A 21,507-nucleotide genomic window follows, 5' to 3' on the forward strand; every position below is an offset into this window, starting at 1 on the left:
GGAAATTCAAATTCTTAAGCTTCCGGGTATGATAGCGGTAATTGTGTTCTATCTGGCCTAGATTCAAGGCTTAGGAGAACTCTAGTAATGGTAAAATTCTGAAGTTTTGAAGTCATAACATAAAAGTACAGAGAGAGGAAAAGAAATTTGAAACATTTTTCATATACCTTGAATCATTTTTTTTAATTTTAAAACTGTATTTGCATACCCTTGAATCACTTTCTCAGACCCTCAAACTTAAAGTTTTCCTATCCTCAGACCTTAAAACACTTTTTTAGGGGCTAGATCTGAGCAGGGGACCTATGGAGGTCCTCTCTATGCCTGATCTTTTATTGATGCATCAATCTCTGCAGCCCCACCCTGGCCCAACTTTTGGGCTTTGTTGGTCTCCTTGCAAAGCTCCTGTCCCCTCCGGGCCCTTCCATATTCCCCTTCCTCCATAAGACTCCATGAGCTCTGACCAACCTTTAGATGTGAGTCTCTGTATCTGCTTTGATCCCTTGCTGGGTGGGGTCTTTTAGAGGAGGGACATCTGTGGTAAGCTTCCATCCTGTTCCCTCTTTTCTACCACTTTTGGTGTCTATCCTGTTTTCCTTTCTGAATGAGAAATAAGGATCTTCCCTAGGCTCCTCCTTGTTGTTTGGAAATTTGCAAAGTGAGAGAGTGTGCAAATGGAAACTATGGTGGTTTGAAAAAAAAATGGCTCCCATAAGCTCATAGCCCATGGCATGGCCATGTTGGAATAGGTGTGGCCTTGTTGGAAGAAGTGTGTCTCAGTTCACTTCCTGCAAACCTCTCAGCTTTTTCTCCAGCACCCTGTCTGCTTGCACTCTGCCATGTTTCTTGCAATGACAATAATGGACTAAACCTCTGAAACTGTAAGCCAACCCCAATTAAATGTTTTTCATTTTAAGAGATGTGATCATGATGTTTAGTCACAGCAATAAAACCATAACTAAGACAGCAAAGAAGAAAGAGCAGCACAGAGGTGACATGGGAGCTATTGTTGAGGTAGAAGACAAAATTCAGGCCAATTTTGGGAAGAATATTGCTTCGTAGTAAGGGAATAAGGTATGAGGTAATAAAGAGAAAATGGTGAGAAAAGGAAAGACCTTTGAAGGAGCAAGTTAAGGGAAAAGTCTTGGAGGAGTCCAAAAGACTGGTGTGAATTCTGACTATGGAGGAGGTGGGAGAGTGAGCAGGAAAATGGCCATAGTCTCTTAGGAGAATGTGATGAGGTGACCTGACACACGAAACAAGACCTCAGGCTTCTGGAGGGTGATTAGTTTGGTTTAGTCAGGCCAGTTAATATCAGAGATCTGAGAGAGGTAAATTACAACAGGAGGGATGATCCAAATGGCCTATGTGTCATTTGAAAAGACAGAGACTTTCCCATTATCTAGATAGTTGCCTTAGGCTCTAGTGGTGTCCATGGCTGGACAGTTGGAGATATGTCTTTAGCTGTCATATAAGACAATATTTAATCGTTAATTGCCAAACACACATCTTTATTCTTTCACTGTCAGACACAGATCTGATTTTTTTTTTCCTGTAGAAGAAGTCATAAAACTAATCCTACCCTTACAGAGCAGAATAGGGCAAATCAGCCCAAACGTGTACACAGTTTGAGCAGAGCCCTGTCAGCAGGAGAGGTTTGGAGCAGTTTTTCCCAGTTGTTAACATTACCACAATTAAGTAGGAGCTGTTTTGCCCCATCTGTCTTCTTTGGAGATCCTAAGGTTTCTGTTAGGAGTTGGTGTTTCTCTGTAAAACAGGATGCTTAAACATTTTAAATATTTAAGAATAAATTCAGGACTGAAGAATTTGAGAAGCACCTACCTACCTAAGCATAACAAATTTTAGGATTAACCTTGAAAACACATACAGGAGGGTAAATAAAGTTTGTCATTAAATGAATTACATACCAGTTCATAAGTTAGTACATGATTTTTACGATTTGACAGTGGAGGTGAGACTTTTGGAAGTGTAGAACAGAACAAGGTATGAGAGATTTTGTGGATCATTTGTGTAGTGGCAGTTGGCGAGGGCTACTGTAAGCCAAGAGTGAGTATTGACCTCTCCCTGGATGAACTGCGGAGAGTCGGTGCACTAGGAGTGGATTGGCCAGAAAAGCAGCAGGCGAGCAGGAGAACATATTAGAGGCAGGGACATTTGGGAGAGTCCAGACTGAACATGAACCCGAGCTTGAGAGGCCATGAGAGGAGGAGGGAGCAGAAGGGACTGGGAGGAGCAGGAGAGGTGGCTGACAAGCATAGGGAAGGTGTTCATCCAGGGCATCAAAAGTGGAAAGTAAAGTTTGGCTTTAGGGTGAGAGGAAGGAGAAGCAGCTGCAAAGCAGCAGCAAGCTTCCTGAGCTCTTGGAGTAGTGAGCTCCAGAGCTGAGCTATGGCAGTTAGCAACAGGTGCAGTGAGGCCAGGAAAGCCATCGTGGGCTCCTAGAGCTGCTTTGTGGCAACAGTGGCAGTGGAAGTTCTGATAGTCAATAGAACCGGAGGCAGGAAGCAAAGTATAAGGGGATGGCTTGGTGCTGAGGTAGAAGGCAGAAACATAGTTATCATTGGAGAGGGAAGCCGTGTTTCTTTGTCCACAATTGTAAATACTGCCTATTTTCTTCATTCTTTTCTTGCATTTATTATTATTATTATTATTATTATTATTATTATTATTATTATTATTATTATTAATAGTTTATTCACTTTGGAGCCCAGCTGTGTTCTTTTCTTTTTCTTTTCATTTTTTTTCTTTATTTTTCTTTCTTTCTTTCCTCTTCTTCCTCCTCCTCCTTCTCCTTCTTCTTCTTCTATAAGGACCATTGTTGAATCAGGTGTGAGTTGGAGTCTTAAGAAGACAACCCAGAAGCATAGCATTAGAGACTGAAAGAGTGAATACCTTTGCTAATGGTGGCTGGGAGCGAAGGTCAAAAGCCAAGGGTATCCCTAAAGGTATAGGGTGGCCAATCAGGAGGTATCTGGGAAGAAGGAATCATCACCCAAGCTTGGTCACAATCAGGTAAAATCAGAGTTGCAATCCAGGCACCTGTGATAGGATTTTTGGACGGTTTAGAACAGACTCTGATTTCCATCAGAGCAGCCTCCAAAAACTAAATGAAAATCTGTAGCCAAGCCAAATTGAATGGAATGTGCCTTCCAGCCATTCAAGGGAGTCTACAATGGCCTCCCAAGGCCATGGTCAGGGCTGTTCTCCCCATTCCCACAAGGCAGATTGTGGATGTCAGACACTGAAGGGTTATTGCCCAGTTTTCTGGGATGGCTAGTAAGGGAAAACTCACCAATTACACTCTCTGTTGGGTGGGATGGTCTGGAAATTGCAAAACTGGGTCAGTTCTGGTTCTTTCATAATCTGTGTCATGGCACTGAATTTAGGGACCCCCTGAGTAGACACAAAACAAATTCTGAACACAAAGGATGTTTTATTTACTGTGGAGGGAACAAGTGAGAGTCTTCCTCCAGATTGGGCAAAGACAGCAGTAGGAGTCTCTGTAGGTGTGATTTTTAAGGAGAAAAAAAAAAAAAGAAAAGGAAGTCTGGGTTAGCATAAAATGGTAAATCCAATCTCTTACTGTCTCTCTCTCTCTCTCTCTCTGTCTATCTCTTGCTTTGTCTCTGTCTTTGTCTCCCCACCCTCTTTTTCTCCCAGCCCCTTAAGAGTGTGCATGCACAGGCATGTGTGTGTGTGTGTGTGTGTGTGTGTGTGTGTGTGTGTGAGAGAGAGAGAGAGAGAGAGAGAGAGAGAGAGAGAGAGTAATGTAGTGCTAAGGCTTCTTTCTGGAAAAATACCACATCCCAAGCAAATATTCTTTACTAAGACGTCACCTGACCCTGACTTGATGTGACCTAATAATAAACAAAAAGCATAGAATCCAAAAGCAGTGGTGATCTCTTGTCAAAAAATAACCAATAAGAAACCATGCTAAGCATCTACTTGGAATGTGGTTAGAAAAGTTTTTCTGGCCAAGGACAGCATTCAGCAGATAAAACATCTCTCACAAAGCCTGATGACCCTACAACATATATGAACAGAAATATCAATCCAAACTGGCTTTTGCCCTCTTATATCTACAGACACATATAGAAGATACATGTCTTACATTCTCTTGACACACACGTATACATACACACAAATGGTAGTTACATAAAAAGACAGCCTTATGCCTATGAAATTCACAAGGAGATGAGGATAAAGAGCCATCGTCATGAGGCTAATCTTCAAAAGCAGGTAAACAAATGAGAGTCAAAGTGCAAGAAAGGGCAGAAGTCAAAGCAGAAGTAGAAAATGTCACCAACCAGGTAAATATGTAAAGACTGTATATGGTAGTCTCACTGTCTTATTTAACCTATTGTAAATTTATAATTATGCCTGACTACACAATATATTTTAATCTTAGAAAGAAAGAAAAATTTCCAATATTTTCATTGGAAACTAAATTCTACAGCAATGTAAAATCACTTACTACGAATGACTTATTTTAAGTTTAGGAACTGTTGCTAACTCAACTTATTCTTCATTCATATTGCCTACTACTTTTCACATGCAGAAAGACATACATGCATGCATGACATACACATATATATTTCCCACACAGTACTGTCTAAAATCTCTCTCTCCCCTTCTCCTGTTCACTCTTTTTTGCCGCTCTTCCCCACCCTACTCCTCTTCATTCTGCCTTTCTTTGCATCCTGTCTACCTTGCTCCCTCAGTCAGGAACTCTGAGTGTCTGTTTTGGTCTTACATGCACATGCACTGGTACAGTTTCCGGTGTCCTCAGTGATTATCTGCAGTGCAGAATTTTTATTCTCGACCCTCTTCTTGGCTTCATCAATGTACCTGCTCAAAAGAAAAAAAACAAAACAAAACACTCAATACAGTAAAGCAAAGCTTCGTTTTCAAAGGCTTATTTTCAAGTGAACCATTGTTAATATTTTCATCTGTTATCTTGTTAATACAACTGTATTAACTCAATATGAAGTATGGATTGGGAAATATGCAAAAATATTCCATCAAAAAGAGAGGGTTTGAAATACAGAACATTGCCATGAGATATGATTTTAGGAAGCAAATCCTGACAAGAAAAGTTTTGCCATTCGTGGAAAGAGACAAAAGCTTTCTTGATTTCTATAATGTTAAGCATCTGATGTTGTGAATGTCCATGGTAGTATAATCTATACTGAGAGGAATTTAATGTATTTCTGGTAAGAACTCTTCATTCCAATATGTAGGTTACAGAGAAGAAAATGGTGATCATGGCAACCAGAACATCCTCAAAAATAAATTATTCATTTTAACTAGAGAACAGATAGCAGCAACCAAACAACACCTACTCAAGATGACCAACCCTTACTTAGAAAGACAAATGGGATGTGCATTGGACATAGGAGAAAACAAGTAACAGGAGAGGAGCCTACCACAGAAGGCCCTGAAAGACTCTACCTAGCAGTGTATCAAAGTAGATGCTGAGACTCATAACCAAACCTTTGGCAGAGTGCAGGGAATCATATGAAAAAAGGGGGAGTTAGTATGACATGGAAAAAATTGGAGCTCCAGGAGGACCAAATATATCTGGGCACAGGGGTCTTTTCTGAGACTGATACTCCACCAAGGACCAGGTATGGATATAACCTAGAACCTCTGCTGGGATGTAGCCCGTGGTAGCTCAGTAACCAATTGGTTTCCCATAGTAAGGGGAACAAAGACTATCTCTGACATGAACTCAATGGCTGTCTCTTTGACTCCCCACCCCCCAAGAGAGGAGCAGTCCTCTAGGCCACAGAGGAGGACTTTGCAGCCAGTCCTGAAGATACCTGATAAAACAGGGTCAGATGAAAGGGGAGGAGGTCCTTCCCTATCAGTGGACTTGGAAAGGGGCAGGAAAGAGATGAGAGAGGGAGGGTGGGATTGGGAGGGAATGAAGGAGCAGAATACAGCTGGGATACGGATTTAATAAAATGTAACTAATAATAAAAATTTTAAAAATTAAAAAAAGAATGAAAAAGAAAAGGGGTAATGTTCTGGAATCACTGATTTTCAGAAAATGCTATTCCTTCATCACTTCGGAATTAATATATGAACATTGGAAAATACCTTTGGAGCAAAAAGCACCACCATTTTTTCTGCTCCGGGGAACTGAAATATAAAAAGGGAAACAAAATTAAAATGCAGGAGGTTATTATGCTACGAGTTTTAAGATCATCCCTTATAAAGATGTTATAAGCCAGTTTTCACCAATGAGGTACAGGTTTTGCTTTCTCTGAAAACTGGGATTTTTCTTGACCTATTCCTGAACTGATCTTTTTTTTTTTTTTTTTTTTTGCTTTTGTTGCTTTTATTTTATTTTTGTGTTGTATGTTTTATTTTATTTTTTGTTTATTATTTATTAAAACTTATTCACTTTGTATCCCGGCTGTGGCTCTCCTCACTTGTCTCCTCCCAATCCCACCCTTTCTCTTACTCCCCCTGTGCCTTTCCCCTAGTCCACTGATAGTGGAGGACCTCCTCCCCTCTGTCTGACCCTAGCCTATCAGGTCTCATGAGGACTGGCTGCATTGTTTTCCTCTGTGGACTAGAAGGCTGTACCCCCTCCCCCCAGGGGGATGATCAGAGAGCTTGCTACTGTGTTCATGCCAGAGAAAGCCCCTGTTCACCTTACAATGGACCCACTTGGAGACTGAATCTATGGGCTACATCTGTACAGGGGTATTAGGTTATCTCCATGCATGGTCCTTGGTTGGGGTATCATTCTCTTCCATGCCCCCAAGGCCTCAGGTTTTCTTTTTCTTTTTTTTTTTTTTTTTGGCTCTGTTGTTCTCCTTTTGGAGCTCCTGTCCCCTCCAGTTCTTTCTATCTTCCCCTTCTTTCATAAGATTCTATGCACTCTTACCAAAGTTTGGCTAATAGTCTACTGATCGAGGTATTGAAGCAGAGGCAAACTCTAAATTGTTAATCATAGAAGACAGGAAGTTGACTAGAGTGGAGGCTGGTCAGAAATTTAAAGACCTTACTGTAACTACTTGACCATAGCTCTGCTATTATGGCTGTGCTAAGCAACTGCTCTAAGTTAAGTTTCATAGGTATAAATAACTTCAGGCTTGGTTTACATAGAATGATGCCATTATTCACATTCAATCACATGTAAAACAATTGACAATTTAGATAAAGTACAGTTAGATCTTAAAGGAGACCAATGAGGGAAAAGAATCTTGTCACATTTTTTTTTTCATATGAATTACAGAATTGAAGTGTGAAATTAGTTCATGCAAAACTGGTCTTTCATTTCTATGCGTCTATTCATGATCAATACATTTGGTAATTGAATTGGTAAGCCAATTCCTAATTTTTAATTCCTAATTCCAAACTGGTATGATATTTCCTAATAAGCTTTCTTTTTTTTTCACTGTAGCATTTAAATCTATAATTAAAAGGGCTAAAATGGATGTACCACTCATTATCATTTCTGAAACTTTCCTAAGTTACAGGTGGCATGTTTCCATCAGTAGCATAGGTCACATGCACAGCGCCATGTAGTCCTCAACATTATTTTGTTGAAGAATGTTTTCCTTATTCAAACAACAAACCCTAAGCCCATTCACAACTCTCATTATTCTCCTTGTTCACACCCTGGGACATTTTGTTGTTTATATATTGTTTCAATATTTGACATGTTTCCAGCTTTTTGAACATCATGACTCATGCTTCTAAGAATATTCATGCACAGATGTTTGATCTCTGTTTTCCTGTGGTTCTACACCCTGACTAGGGCTGCAGAGTTTCATGGAGATCCCATGTAACTCCCCATGGGACCATGGACAGCTTCTTCCTCAAGGAATGGCCTCTTCATCTTTCTACCACTAACTGCTATCACACTTCCCGCATACATTGTGTTTGCAACCGGAAATGCCAGAAGTGTTGGCAAAGCCTATGGCCTCTATGTGCACCTGGACAGCACATCTGGTGACACCAATTACAAAAGAAACATAGCAGAAACCACAAAGGCATGTGGTGATACTCATGGTTGAAAATGCTTGGGACATATTTAGTTGAATGCAAATGATATTAAATTGTGTAGAATAATCCCACACTTAACCTCCCTCATTAAAAAAATTCATGGAAATGATGTCAAGGGACATCTCACTTAACTAAAAACTTTTCCTTAACTAAAAATATTTCCTCTCATATGCAGCCTGTAACAAAAGGTAATGTTGGATAAGCCCCAAATAAATTCACCAATGGATTTTTAAAATTCTATGAAGAGAATGCCATAAATATGAACTTCTTTCCCAAATAGTCTGAAAATGGATTCCCTTTGTTATGTACAGGATCAAAGAATCTTCAAAGTTCACTAAACTCTGGGGTATATGTGCTGGCTGAGCCAGCTCTGTGCTGACACTGGAGGTTTGGGTAGAGGAGTGAGGAAAGGGGAGTACTGCATGCACTTTACACACATGGGAAGTATGTATGCGGGTGAGCGCTTGAAACACAGAGACAGATGTGGTTACACAGTCAGTTTACATCCATTCAATCCAGTCGGGGGGTTCTGGATCCACAACTAAAATCCCTTTCTTCGTGCTGTCTAAGAATGCATGTTGAAAAACTCACCTGCACAGCAAAAACCACGTGTTACCCTGTCTGACAAACTTGATAAGCTGCTGCACAAACATTCAAGGGTTTGAATGGTTGGTGATATAATTATTTGCATAATTCAATCCAATTCTTTAGAAAATCCATTTGGAAATAAAAATGAACTTGTCAAACTAAATTAGACTACCCAACATCACTGGGAAATAAAAGATAAACTCACATAGCTTTACCGTTCAGAGAGTACCAGACCCTTATGGAGAGAGGATTAGTGCTAGCAAAGTATAATCCTTGCAAGGCCCCTTAGCTTGACAGAACCTAAACAGCCCCCATCTCCACACTGGTGTGGAGGATTGTGTTGAAACCACACTGATGGAAATAAAAGGATCCTCTTCCAGTCTGTTCCACTATTGATACATTTACACACATTAAGAAACAGAAACCCACGTGATGGAAAGTACAAGGGGGGGGGGAAGTCAACCCAAGCTAAGAAAGCTTAAGTCAACAGCCAATGATTAACCGAATTAAAATGAATTCTTAATTTTTGAGACTTCTTGAGAAATCTGTATTTTTCCATGTGCGCTAGATAGTTTGAAGTTCACCCTGGATTTCCACAGCCCACAGCATGCAAAATCAGGTCCAATCTTTAGGTCTTACCTAAAGGTGACATCATATTTTAACATAGGCCAAAACAGGAAGATGGACACAGAGGAAGCATTGTGTTCTGTCCTCACACAGTCATACAGCCGCACATAATGCAGTGGGATGATATGTTTTATCCTAAATTTCTTCTTATACCTAGGAAGTGAATCAAGTAGCTCTGTTAGTTTGGTTTTTGTTTTTGTTTTTTTTTTTTTTTTTTCAATGTAGGTGTAATTGCTCAGTACAAAAACCAGTTCTTCCAGCAACAGAGCAGAGGAGGATTCATCTATCTCTATCATCCAGGCACAGCTCATGGTAGATGCGTCTCAGCAAAGCTTTTGGCAAAGAAAGCTTGAATCAGGTCCAAATTAAATGTACCTTTTCCCCATTATCTCAAAAAGCCAGAGACTGTCTGGTATTTAAAATACAAATATTTTAGCCTATTCCACATGTGTGAATCTAGAAAATCCATTTCAACAATTCTCCCCATTATTTGATGAACATCTGAGATGTCCTTTTTTACTTAAAGCCAAACTAGGAAAGTTATATAAAAGCAAGGAGGATTTCCCTGTTTTTAATTGCTGAGTAGTATTCCATTGTGTAAATAAGAAAAATCATGAAATTTGCAGGCAAATGGTGGGAACTAGAAAATATCCTGAGTGAGGTATCCCAGAAACAGAAAGACACACACGGTATATACTTACTTATAAGTCGATACTAGACATATAATATAGGATAAATCTTTCAAAAATCTGTACACCTAAAGAAGGTGGGCTAGAAGTAGGACCCTGGGTAAGATGATCAATCCTCATTCAGAAAGGCAAATGGGACGGACATTGGAAGAAGAAGAAAACAGGAAACAAGACAGGAGCCTACCACAGATGGCCTCTGAAAGACTCTACCTAGTATTGTATCAAAGCAGATACTGAGACTCATAACCAAACTTTGGGCATAGTGCAGGGAATGTTATGAAAGGAGGGGGAGATAGTAAGACCTGGAGAGGACAGGAGCTCCACAAGGAGGGCAATCAAAAAACTTGGGCCCATTGGTCTTTTCTGAGACTGATACTCCAACCAAGGACCATTCATGTATGCAACCTATAACCCCTGCTCAGATGTAGCCCACGGCAGCTCAGTATGCAAGTGGGTTCCCTAGTAAGGGGAACAGGGACTGTCTCTGACATGAACTCAGTGGCTAGCTCTTTGACGGCCACCAGCCTTGCCAGGTCACAGATGAGAACATTGCAGCCAGTTCTGATGAGACCTGGTAAGTTAGGGTCAGATGGAAGGGGAGGAGGACCTCCCCTATCAGTGGACTTAGTGAGGGGTATAGAAGGAGATGAGAGAGGGATTGGGAGGGGAGTAGAGAGGGAACTACAGCTGGGATACAAAGTGAATAAAATATAATTAATATAAAAAATAAAAAATAATTAAAAAAAAAACAAGGAGGAGATATCCCATCCCATACTACTTCTTAGCAGCAGCCACATGCTAAGAAATATTTTATACAGTCCAAGGCTAATGTTTCCTGCATTCCTCAAATAATTATATCAACTAATTTGCTCTAGACCTACTTTTTAGTTGAAGCAACTCTGAGAATATTTAATAGGCTAAAGCAATAGCCTGGATTGTAACTCAGGCAACCCAAAAGCTAACCACAGCTCAGAATGGCAGGGTTTTGTGTGTTCACCCAGCCCTCATAGTTCCTACTGGCAAGAAGTCTGTGGAGGAATTCATCTTTATTTCTCTTGCTTTCCTTCCTAGAGCTGTTATCTTTTATACTAGGTTTGTTCTCCATTTTGAGAGCTAAAGAAGAAATTGCATGATATTGTTGCCAGGATAGTGACATGTATTTCCACACAATGAACATTTATATTCAGATACGTACATCAAGATGACCCTTGTAAGACATACTTTAAAATGTTTAATTTTGAGAAAAAAAAAACCTGCTATGTCAGTAATGAGTTCCTGACTTCCAATTTTTCCTCAATTAGTCAGAATTGTGGTAGAATTACTGGCATGCACCACTATGCCTGTTTCTTTTCCTTTAACTTTGATTGTATTCTGTAAGGAGTGAGGGCAGAAAAATCTTTCACTAATTTTTGTTTGATAAGTAAAGACAAATTACTTGCCAAAACAAAAAAGTAAAAACACCTTTATATTTTTGTATCATAAGGACTTGGTGAGATGGCAGCCTTTCCTAAAGAGAAAATGATTACACAAGTAAAGTACATACACGTTGTTAGACACGACCAAAACACCACTGAACAAGAAAATGTCATGCTTCTTTCTCCAGCTTCTTCTGATCTGGACAGGGCGTTGGGGTAGCAAGGTTTGCTGTATGACATCTAATAAGTTTTCTTTCTCATTGAAGGTCTCCATCCCAGAAGAAAGGCTTTTCCCCGAGCAGGTTAAACACTAACAGAACACATAGCCAGTAGTTAATTTATAGGATACATTTTTATGCTGTTTAAAGGGTGGCAGGCATGTTATTAAAAAGTAGTCTCAATTGCTAAAGCGGGTCTCCAGGAGTGTGTGTGTGTGTGTGTGTGTGTGTGTGTGTGTGTGTGTTTAGAATGGAGGTCAATAAAAGTAAAATAAAATTAGATCTATGTATCAAAGTACCAAAGTGAAAAGCATTACTTGGAAGACCTTCCTTTCTATGCAGTGTGTCTTTAAGTGTGTAGTCTGGTGATGTGACATATTGTCCAATCTGAGAATTGTGTGTATTTACTGATCTGTTGACAGTTAAATTAAGAAAAGTAACAAGACTCTACTAAAATTTAAATTTCTACAGAATGATTCCCTTTGAATTAACTCTGATTTAAATTGTCTGATATGTTGGCTGGGGTTAAATAACAAAATAAGTTCTACGTATCAAAAATACCACAATGAGAGCAATTACTCTGTAGACAATCTTAAATAGTTCTAAAGGAAATAAAAACCACATTTTCTGATGATTTTTGTCTAATTAAACTTTAAAAATTATATTTACATTAGCAGTGTTTACTCTGCCCAGTCACATGCTTCCCCTTTCAAAGGAGACAGATAGAGGCAGTCAGTAGCTTTTGTCAGTTAAGTAATGGATAACCAGGGGAACTAAAAAGGCAAAAGAGGACACAAGACAGTGGTTGTTTACACACAAGTACTGACAGAATGATTATGAAATATTACGATTTGAAATAGTTCAAATTTCTACAACTTGAAACTTGGTTTCATGTTTTATGGCAATCTACATAAGTGAGGATTACTACAAGTTCAAGTTCGTCTTAAGTAAAACAGTATTATGTTTTTGGAAGTAGTTATTAAGAAAATCAAGCAACATTGGGAACACCAATTGCTGAAAACAAAAGATCTTTTAATATATTTCCTTGAAATCTTATCTCTTTCCAACAAGGGTGTATTGTCACAACAGGGTAAAACTACTAGGTTGAATAGATCATAAAACACCTCTCATAACTGAGACATTTCCCTAGGTATTTATCTGCCATGTAGCCTTGAGCATGTCTTCCCTGACAGTAGAAAGGTTGCTTTCCTGAGGTGAGCTGCACTAAACGTTATTAACAGGAGTTACATTCCATGAGGCCAGTGCTGATGGTAAGGATTAGTTCACATCATCTGGAGGGGACAGATAAAAGCACTTCCTGACACCACCAGTTTCTCCTAAGGGTGAATATAGGTTGTGAAAGAATACCTTCCCAGGAGATCCTGGAATGGATAGCCTTTCAGTGGCGTGAAACTCCCCCTTTCATCCTTGGCGCTAACACCGATGCTGCTAACTGCAGTTGGAAGGCCAACTGCCGATGTTTGAGAATTCTATGGTCGTCAGGGTGACAGACCAAGGTGAAGTCACGGCTCTAAGTTTCATGCTGTAACTGACGATGTGTCACATTTACTTCATTTCCCTTCACTTTCAGCTTGAGAAAAATGATGTTTGAGGAAATCTGAGATTTCCAACAGTTGTAAGGACTAACACAGAATCTTCCAGTACATACAGTGATTCAAACCAATAGTAAACCTTACCCCCGAGCTCTACTGCACTCTTACAACCGGGTTCACTAGCTTATCATTTATTAATTCCTGTTGTGATTGCTGGCATGGTGAGTGATATTGGCCTAAGCAGCTTGACATCTAATAAAGGTAGTCTTGATAATGTCACATCACAGTAAGGTGTCGTCATGGGATGGGAATTTGTGAGAGTACATGAGAAGATGGGAAGCCAGACAGAGCAAGCAGGAACGAATCTTGATCTCTGAAAAATAACATTCATATTAAGCTTGACATGGGATCCAGAAAAACAACCTTATTATTTTCTGAGGGCAGCACTCCCAGGTGTCACCACCCTTCAGTATCGATACACTGGGAGCCATTCTTTTAGCCTGTTAGTCTTTGAGACCATGGGACCAAATCATATCTGACTATAAGCCCAGGATGTTAATATTGATACGTGTAAGATCAGGACAATCCCACTACTTACAAAGACGTTCTTACTATGCTCTCTCAATGATTCAAATTACTGCATGTCATTGGAGATTCTGTTACAGAAAATCAGATATTCATCATGCCTATGTAACATATTCTTTTACACTATTCTTTGTTTAATAATTTCACTTTCGAATTATTTGCGGTTGCCTCTAGTTTGGTGATACTGTAAATGCAGTTATTAAAATTGTATAGTTTTTTTCCCATTTTTTAAAATGCCAGGAGAGTTTATTTTGTAAACTTTACTCCACTGAGGATGATTAACAATATACACATGATAATGGCTTTTCCCTCATGTATTGATATTTCATATTTTTAAAAGACTGATTTCTTTCAATAGAACTAAAGAATGTAAAAGAAAATATCTTGATTGATAATTGACAGTGAGAGGAGGTCCTACGGTCAGACAAGATTTGGTACCCATTCCCTGTTGCCTCTCAGCTTTCATGTTGCTTTTCTTTTTTTCAGGCCTCTGGACATACCAGAAAGTACAGGAAGACATCACAATGCCAGCACTGGGTTGCCTAGAGGTTGTTCTACCTGATCTCATTCTTCTTTTACTTGGATATATAGTGTTCGGTTTCTTTTCTTTTTTTATAATTTTTATTTTTTTATATTAATCACAGGTTATTTACTTTGTATCCCAGCCGTAACCCCCTCCCTCATTCTCTCCCAATTCCACCATTCCTCCCTGCCCCTTTTCAAGTCCACTAATAGGGGAGAACCTCCTCCCCTTCCATGTGACCTTAGCTTATCAGGTCTCAGGACTGGCTGCAATGTCCTCAGACTGGCTTTGTTTAAAGTAGCTGTCCTTTAGAAAGCTTAAAGCCAGGCCTGCCACAAAGGTATCCTCACCTTCTTTGAGCAAGCTTCAGAAGCAGCTGTAATAGTGCCTCATGAAAACCTATCCCTTGAAATTGGACAGGTGAAAATGCCAGGTCACTGAACCTCCTCAGAGCCAACAACTGATCTTATGATTGGCATTCCGAGCAGCTGCCACCTGCACAGGACAGTGGAGCACCAGGGTGAAAATTACTGTACTAGAGTCACAGTACTTTTGCTTTGCACCAGGATGCCATTCGTGATTCCCAGGCTTCTGGAAAGTGGAGGTCTTTCATAACACAGACCAGCGCACCTGAAAGGTGAGCACATCTTCACTCTAGTGAATGCCTTAGTGACTGGTTTTCCTCTCAGCCTAGAATACTGCACAGAGTAAGGCTCAAATTTGCCTCCAAGACTAAGACATGTTTCTTACCATCTTAGTGATTCAAATACTTGAATATGCATTATTTACTGTCTGTTAGACTCTACAGACCTTCCAGGTCTCATTAGTGTTCGTTCCTCTGGAATTCATAGCCCTGAGTCAAACTGCTGGTTTGTAGAGCATTTTCCAAAGCTTCACCTTTTATCACTCCCCCTTATAACTAAAGATGAATTCAATGTTTCTTAAAAGTCACTGTTTCTTACAAAGCTTTTCATTGAAATTTCCAAGGTCAAACAAAAATCTCAGAGACAAGTCCCACCAGCAGACTAAAAGATATAAGAGAATTTCATATCTTGAAAACAAGGTAAAGATTAGATAGCACAGTCAAAGGAAATATTAAAAGCAGGATTATCACAATAAATCTGGGCTTCCCAATGGAGACTTTGAATCCAGGAGGGACTGGAGAGATCTTTTACAGCCTTGAGAGACCAGAGATGTCATGGCAAACTCCACTATCAAAGCTATCACCCTTAGTCAACAGAGAAAGGATCACATTCCACAAAAAATATACATTTAAGTGATTTATATGTTCCAATACAGCTCTTAGAAAGCACTAGAAGAAAATTTTCAGTCTGAAGAGGTTAGTCACACTCAAGAATACACAATAGTAAATAATACCAGAATAGTAAATCAAAAGAGAAAACAAACAACGACAACACTGCTCTTCGTTCAATTCAATATTGATAGTTTCAATTTTCCAGTAAAACAACTGAATAAGAGACTGGATTAAACAACAAAATTATAATCCATCTTTCTTCTGCACCAAGGACACACCTCAACATCAACAAGAGAAAAAGTTATTTCAAGCAAATGAACCACAGAAACCGGTCGGTGTAACTATTTAGTATCTGCCAAAATAGATTTCAGAAAAGGAAAAGAGATGAAAAGCTAGTCAGAAGAACAGGACACTAAATACTCGTTTAAAAAAAAACTACCAGGAAGATATTGCAATTCTAAATATTTTTGCACCGAACACAAGCGCACCGAAGTTCATATAAGAAATGTTTCTATATTCTATATAGGAATACTGTCCTCATACAGTAATAGTTGGTGACTTCATTACTCTTTTATTCCCAATGAAGGAGTCCTCTACACAAAAGTTAAACAAAGCAACACTGGAGTTAAATAATGTTATAATTTTAAATGAACTAAACAGACATATAAAATGTTCCACACCAACTCTAAAGATTATACTTTCTTCCCAGAAAATCGTAAAACTTCTTCCCAAAATGTCCACACACTATAACACTAGACAAGTCTCAACATGTTTAGTAAAACTGAAACAGCACCTGAATTCTACCTGACCCCACCTAGTAAATCTACATATCAATGACAGTAGAGAAAGCAGGATCCACAAACTCAAAGAAATTGAGCAGCTTGCTACCTCATGAAATCAAAGAGAAGCTTAACATTTTCTAAAAATTCAATAAAATTTAAATCACAACAGACTTAAACCTATACAGCACACTGAAGGCTGGTATAAAAGGCAAGTTCATAGCACTGAATCCCTATGTCAAAACACTGGAGACATGTCATGTTGATAATTTAATGAAACGCCTCGAAGCTCTAGAACAACAAGAAGAAATAATACCCAATAATAGTTAAAGGGAAGAAACAGTCAAATTTGGTCTTAAATCAATGAAATAGAGCTGTCACGCCCCCTTCTGGACTATGTGGACACAAACACACACACATTGCCTGTAATTACCGCCACCTAGACATAACAAATGAATATTATTTAAAATAAATTAAATATTTTAAAAATTAATCATCATTGGAAGTGAAATGTAAATTTTTCTAGTCCTCTGTCTTAATTTGTAGTTCAGACCCTCTGCTCACGCTGGGAGAAAAACCCTCCTCAGTAATGGCTGGAGCTCCAACTGTCTTTTTTTCTCAGTGTTTCTAACTTTACTTCTGAGATTAGTGATTCCCTCTATCCTCTACTTACTAGGTTAACTGGACTCCTTATCCCAATGTCCTCTTGCAGATCCTTACAGTTCTTGCATGACATCATTTGCTGTCTTCTATAAACTTTACTAACGTAAGCTAAGGACAATTAGAATTTCAACCAACTGAAAACCAGAATACAGTTAGTATGTCCGGTTTGAAAGTCCCAGTGTATTGTGATGTATTTTCAAATCAGTTTGAATCTGGGGAACAAATATAGAATCAAATTAATTTGTTGGTAGATTTATTGATTAGTATATGAGTGGGTTAAGAGCAGACATGAATTAAGAAAAAAATTAATTTAGGAGTTCGCCATAATAAGGAGCAGAAGTGAAAAATAAGAGGGGATAATTTTAGTTATAACTGTTACATTTTTAGAAAAAAAAAAAACGTAAACTTAGCTAATAAATATAAAGTCAGAATCTTCATAGGAATAAATTTTTAAAAAAACTGTTGAAAGAACAAACAGCCTATTTAACTTTTGGCAGGGTTTAATGGGTAAATTGTATTTCAGGAGCACTATGAACATTTCCAAAACAGTATTTACAAACAAGACAGAGACTTAAAAGCACAGAACCAAATTGAAAATAAGCAAAGGAAGGGAAACCGTATAATTCTACCTCATTGTGCTGAGAAAAAGCAAATTACCAGAGTCACATAGGAATCTAAATTGAAATAAGAACTCAGTAAAAGGTTGCTTTTGTACATATTTTAGCTACTGACTGGAATTCTCCAGAATTCTAGCGAAATGAAGCAACTCATTATAGATATGTGAAGATTCTTGTTGGAGTTTGAGGAAGGGAATGTAGGTAAAATGGTCCTTCCTGCTGGACTCAAAGGATTTTTGCATATTCATTTTATATAGTAGCTGCGGAAAAGGAAAATCCCTGTTGTCAGGGCACCATCTGCTGGAAAAAGCTTAACAAAACAAAGCGGTTCAGATCGGAGGGATCCCTTCACAAAGTCATGACGACAATTATTTTCCAGTTGATCTAAGCTTTGGACTACCAAAAATATATTAAATATTTAATAGTCCTATGAGGAAGCAATAATAAAATGAAAGCTGATTGTGTGATTAAGCGCAATAAAAACTTTTAATTAGTTAGATAAAACATCTTGTTAAATGCAAATTTGCACTTTATGTTCATGAGGAATGTTTCTTTTATACAAAATAATGACACACTAACAGCACTGACTATATTATATCTATTTGCACCTCAAGAGATAGATTTGCTACTTTACACAAACTTTGATGTTAAAAATTGTATTTTGGAGGAACTTACTCCATTGCTGGTGAGAATGTAAACTTGTACAACCACTTTGGAAATCAATCTAGTGCTTTCTCAGACAAATAGGAATCATGCTACCTCAAGACCCAACTGTACCATTCCTAGGCATATGTCCAAAAGATGCTCAAGTATACAAGGATATTTGCTCAACCATGTTCATAGCAGCTTCATTTGTAATAGCCAGAAGCTGGAAACAACCCAGATGTCCCTCAACTGAGGAATGGATACAGAAATTGTAGTACTTTTACAGATTAGAATACTACTCAGCAATTAAAAACAAAGAAATAATGAAATTTGTAGGCAAATGGTGGGATCTAGAAAATATCATCCTGAGTGAGTTATCCCAGAAGCAGAAAGACACACATGGTATATACTCGCTTATTAGTGGATATAAGACATATAGGATAATCATGCTAAAATCTGTACACCTAAGGAAGCTAAGCAAGAAGGAGGACCCTGAGTAAGATGCTCAATCTTCATTCCGAAAGGCAAATGAGAGAGACATTGGAAGGGGGAGAAAATAGGGAACAGGCTAGGAGCTTCTCACTGAGGGCCTCTGGAAGATCCCACCAAGCAGGGTATCAAAACATATGCTGAAATGCAAAGCCAAACTTTGGGCAGAGTGCAGGGAATCTTATGAAAGAAGGAAGAGATAGAAAGACCCAGAGGGAACAGGAGCTCCACAAAGGGAGCAACAAAATCAAAAAATCTGGGCACAGGAGTCTTTTCTGAGACACATACTCCAAACAAGGACCATGCATGGAGATAACTTAGAACCCCTGCACAAAAGTAGCCCAAGGAAGCTCAGTATCCAAGAGGGTTCCCCAATAATAGGACCAGGGACTATCTCTGACATGAACTCATGGGCTGGCTCTTGGATCACCTCCACCTGAAGGGGGAGCAGCCTTGCCAGGCCAGAGAGGTAGACAAAGAAGCCAGTCCTGATGAATCCTGATAGACTATGGTCAGATGGAAGGGGAGGAGGACCTCCCCTATCAGTGGACTGGAAGAGGGGCATGGGAGAAGAAGAGGGAGGGAGGGGGGAATTGGGAGGAGATGAGGGAAGGGGCTACAGCTGGGATATAAAGTGAATAAACTGTAATTAATAAAATAAAAAAGTAAAAAATATTTTGGTAATAGGAAATAATCTACAATTAATTTCATTATAAATTCTGGAATTATTTCAGTATATAATTTTTAAATATTGAAAATATAATTTTTAATTTTTTGAGTTGACTTATCGACATTTTTTACATTTATTCTTAGCCTCAATTATATACATATAACATATGTATATGCATATACATATACTAAATTTTGTGTCCTCTTTTTATCTGGAACTGAACTACTTAAGGCACTTTTAAATAACATTGGCTTTTCAGTAGCAAATATTGCTCTAAAATTTTAAGTCCTGATTGCTGATGTTGTTGCTGGTTCCTTGTACCTCCCAGATTGGCTTCTGTGTCTCCTTGTCACCTTCTTTTCAATCTACCATCATTTTATCACATTCTTGCAATAATTATTTTTTTTTAGTATTATTCTCTCCCCGGTGAACTTATTTTGTATTTTTGCAAAAAGTACTCAACAAAAGTGAGTGTTTCATAAGAGAAACTGAAAAATGCGTGTACTCAAATGTGGTTCTGAACATGGTGTAAGGTAATCAGATGCTACAGGTTGTAGTATGATTGACAGCCTATTCACCAGTTTGTGAATTAAGCATTATAATGTAAAGTAGGACACAGATAAATAGCTGTTTAAGGTGCTGCTAAGTGGAAACAGTCCTGAAAACTGAAATGCAGCGTTGCTAAACGCACATACCAATAACCAATATTGGATTTCCTCCGCTGTAGTGGGGCTTATATAATGATTTGCTGTGTTGTGGTGAAATATTTGAATTAGTAAACAAAACAAAACAAAATAAAACCTTTGAGAATTTCTTACAATGTACTCTGATCATGTCACCTCCCCGTCTTTCTTCACAGATAGCAGATGCAGATCCCTTCCCCTAACAACCACATTTGTGTCCTCTTTCTCTAAACCCGTCAACTACCGTATGTGCTGGCAGTATATACTCTTGGATGTGTGGCCTTCACTTCTGCCTGCTAGCACTCTTAAACAAACAAAACAAAACAAAACAAAACAAAACAAAAAACTAATCTCTGTCTCCCAGTAGCTATCAACTCCCAATAGCTCCCTAGCTACAGGCAGAATTTATTGCACACCTCACTCATTGGCTGAAATTTAAGCTAGCCTTCCTTCCTCACGCAGGCATCACGAGCGCATTCTCAGATTCCTTGAAAGACAACCAGCTGCCTCAGTCTCTTACGGTAAGGTCACCCTCTCTTCCACAATGGTCGCTGGAGCTCAGGGGGAGGAAGAGTAAGGTTGATGCTCACGTAGGGCTGAGCACGCCCTTGGTCAGTTGTGAGTCTTGGTATTAACATCTGCTGCAGGAAGAAACCTTTTATGCTGAGGGCAGAGAGATGTATAACATGTGCCCGAAGCGGTGAGCCACTAGACGTTGATTCGATATCATTCCCACTTCATGAGATCACAGTTGGAGACTCTAACCTATGGCTGCTGTCTAGGGCCTTTGGTCCTGATAAGTGTCAGATATGAGTTTTACCTTTTGGAATGAGCCTTAAATCCAATCCGGGATTGATTATTAAATCCTATGGCATTTGTGCCACTGTTGCACCAGTGGGCATATTTTGCCAGGAGAGTCACTGTTTTATGTATGTTCCAGAACTCGCCGCCACGAAAGTAGGTGATCCCTTTACTTGGATTGTTTTAAAGCACAGAGAGATAAAGAATAACGTTTCACAGTTCTATTTCTATTGGAGGGCAAGCACAATATGCACCAAATAAAATGAGTGTCTAAAAGATTCATTCCATTGCCTAGTTCAAAATAATTTTATGTAATACTTTTTATATACGTTACTTTCTTTTTTTTTCTTTTTTTTTAATTTTTCTTTTTAGTTACATTTTGTTAACTCTGTGTCCCAGCTGTATCCCGCTCCCTCATTCCCTCCCCAACCCCACACTCCCTCCCTGGTCTCCTCCCTGCCCCTTTCCAAGTCCCCTGATAGGGGAGGACCTCCTCCCCTTTCATCTGACCCTGTTTTATCAGGTATCTTCAGGGCTGGCTGCAAAGTCCTCCTCTGTGGCCTAACAGACTGCTCCTCCCCTGGGGGGGGTGTGTGTGTGTCAAACAGCAGGGAATCATATGAAAGAAGGGAAGTTAGTATGATATGGAAAGGATAGGAGCTCTACA

The 21,507-nt window shown here is 39.0% G+C and overlaps 1 protein-coding gene across 1 annotated transcript; it reads right to left on the reverse strand.

Moving 5' to 3' along the window:
- Nucleotides 1–2,938: 2,938 nt before the first annotated feature.
- LOC129691881 (rho GTPase-activating protein 20-like) lies at nt 2,939–11,633 on the reverse strand. The gene is made up of 5 exons (XM_055628070.1): nt 11,488–11,633; nt 9,268–9,408; nt 6,121–6,162; nt 4,772–4,866; nt 2,939–3,057 (listed from the first exon to the last, which is right to left on the reverse strand). Exons 1-5 carry the CDS (start codon nt 11,631–11,633, stop codon nt 2,939–2,941), a joined length of 543 nt encoding a protein of 180 aa, XP_055484045.1.
- Nucleotides 11,634–21,507: the final 9,874 nt, after the last annotated feature.

The sequence above is a fragment of the Psammomys obesus genome, unplaced genomic scaffold (genome assembly GCF_907164565.1).
Source record: "Psammomys obesus unplaced genomic scaffold, mPsaObe1.curated_primary_1811, whole genome shotgun sequence".
In the NCBI taxonomy this organism is placed as follows: Eukaryota; Metazoa; Chordata; class Mammalia; order Rodentia; family Muridae; genus Psammomys; species Psammomys obesus.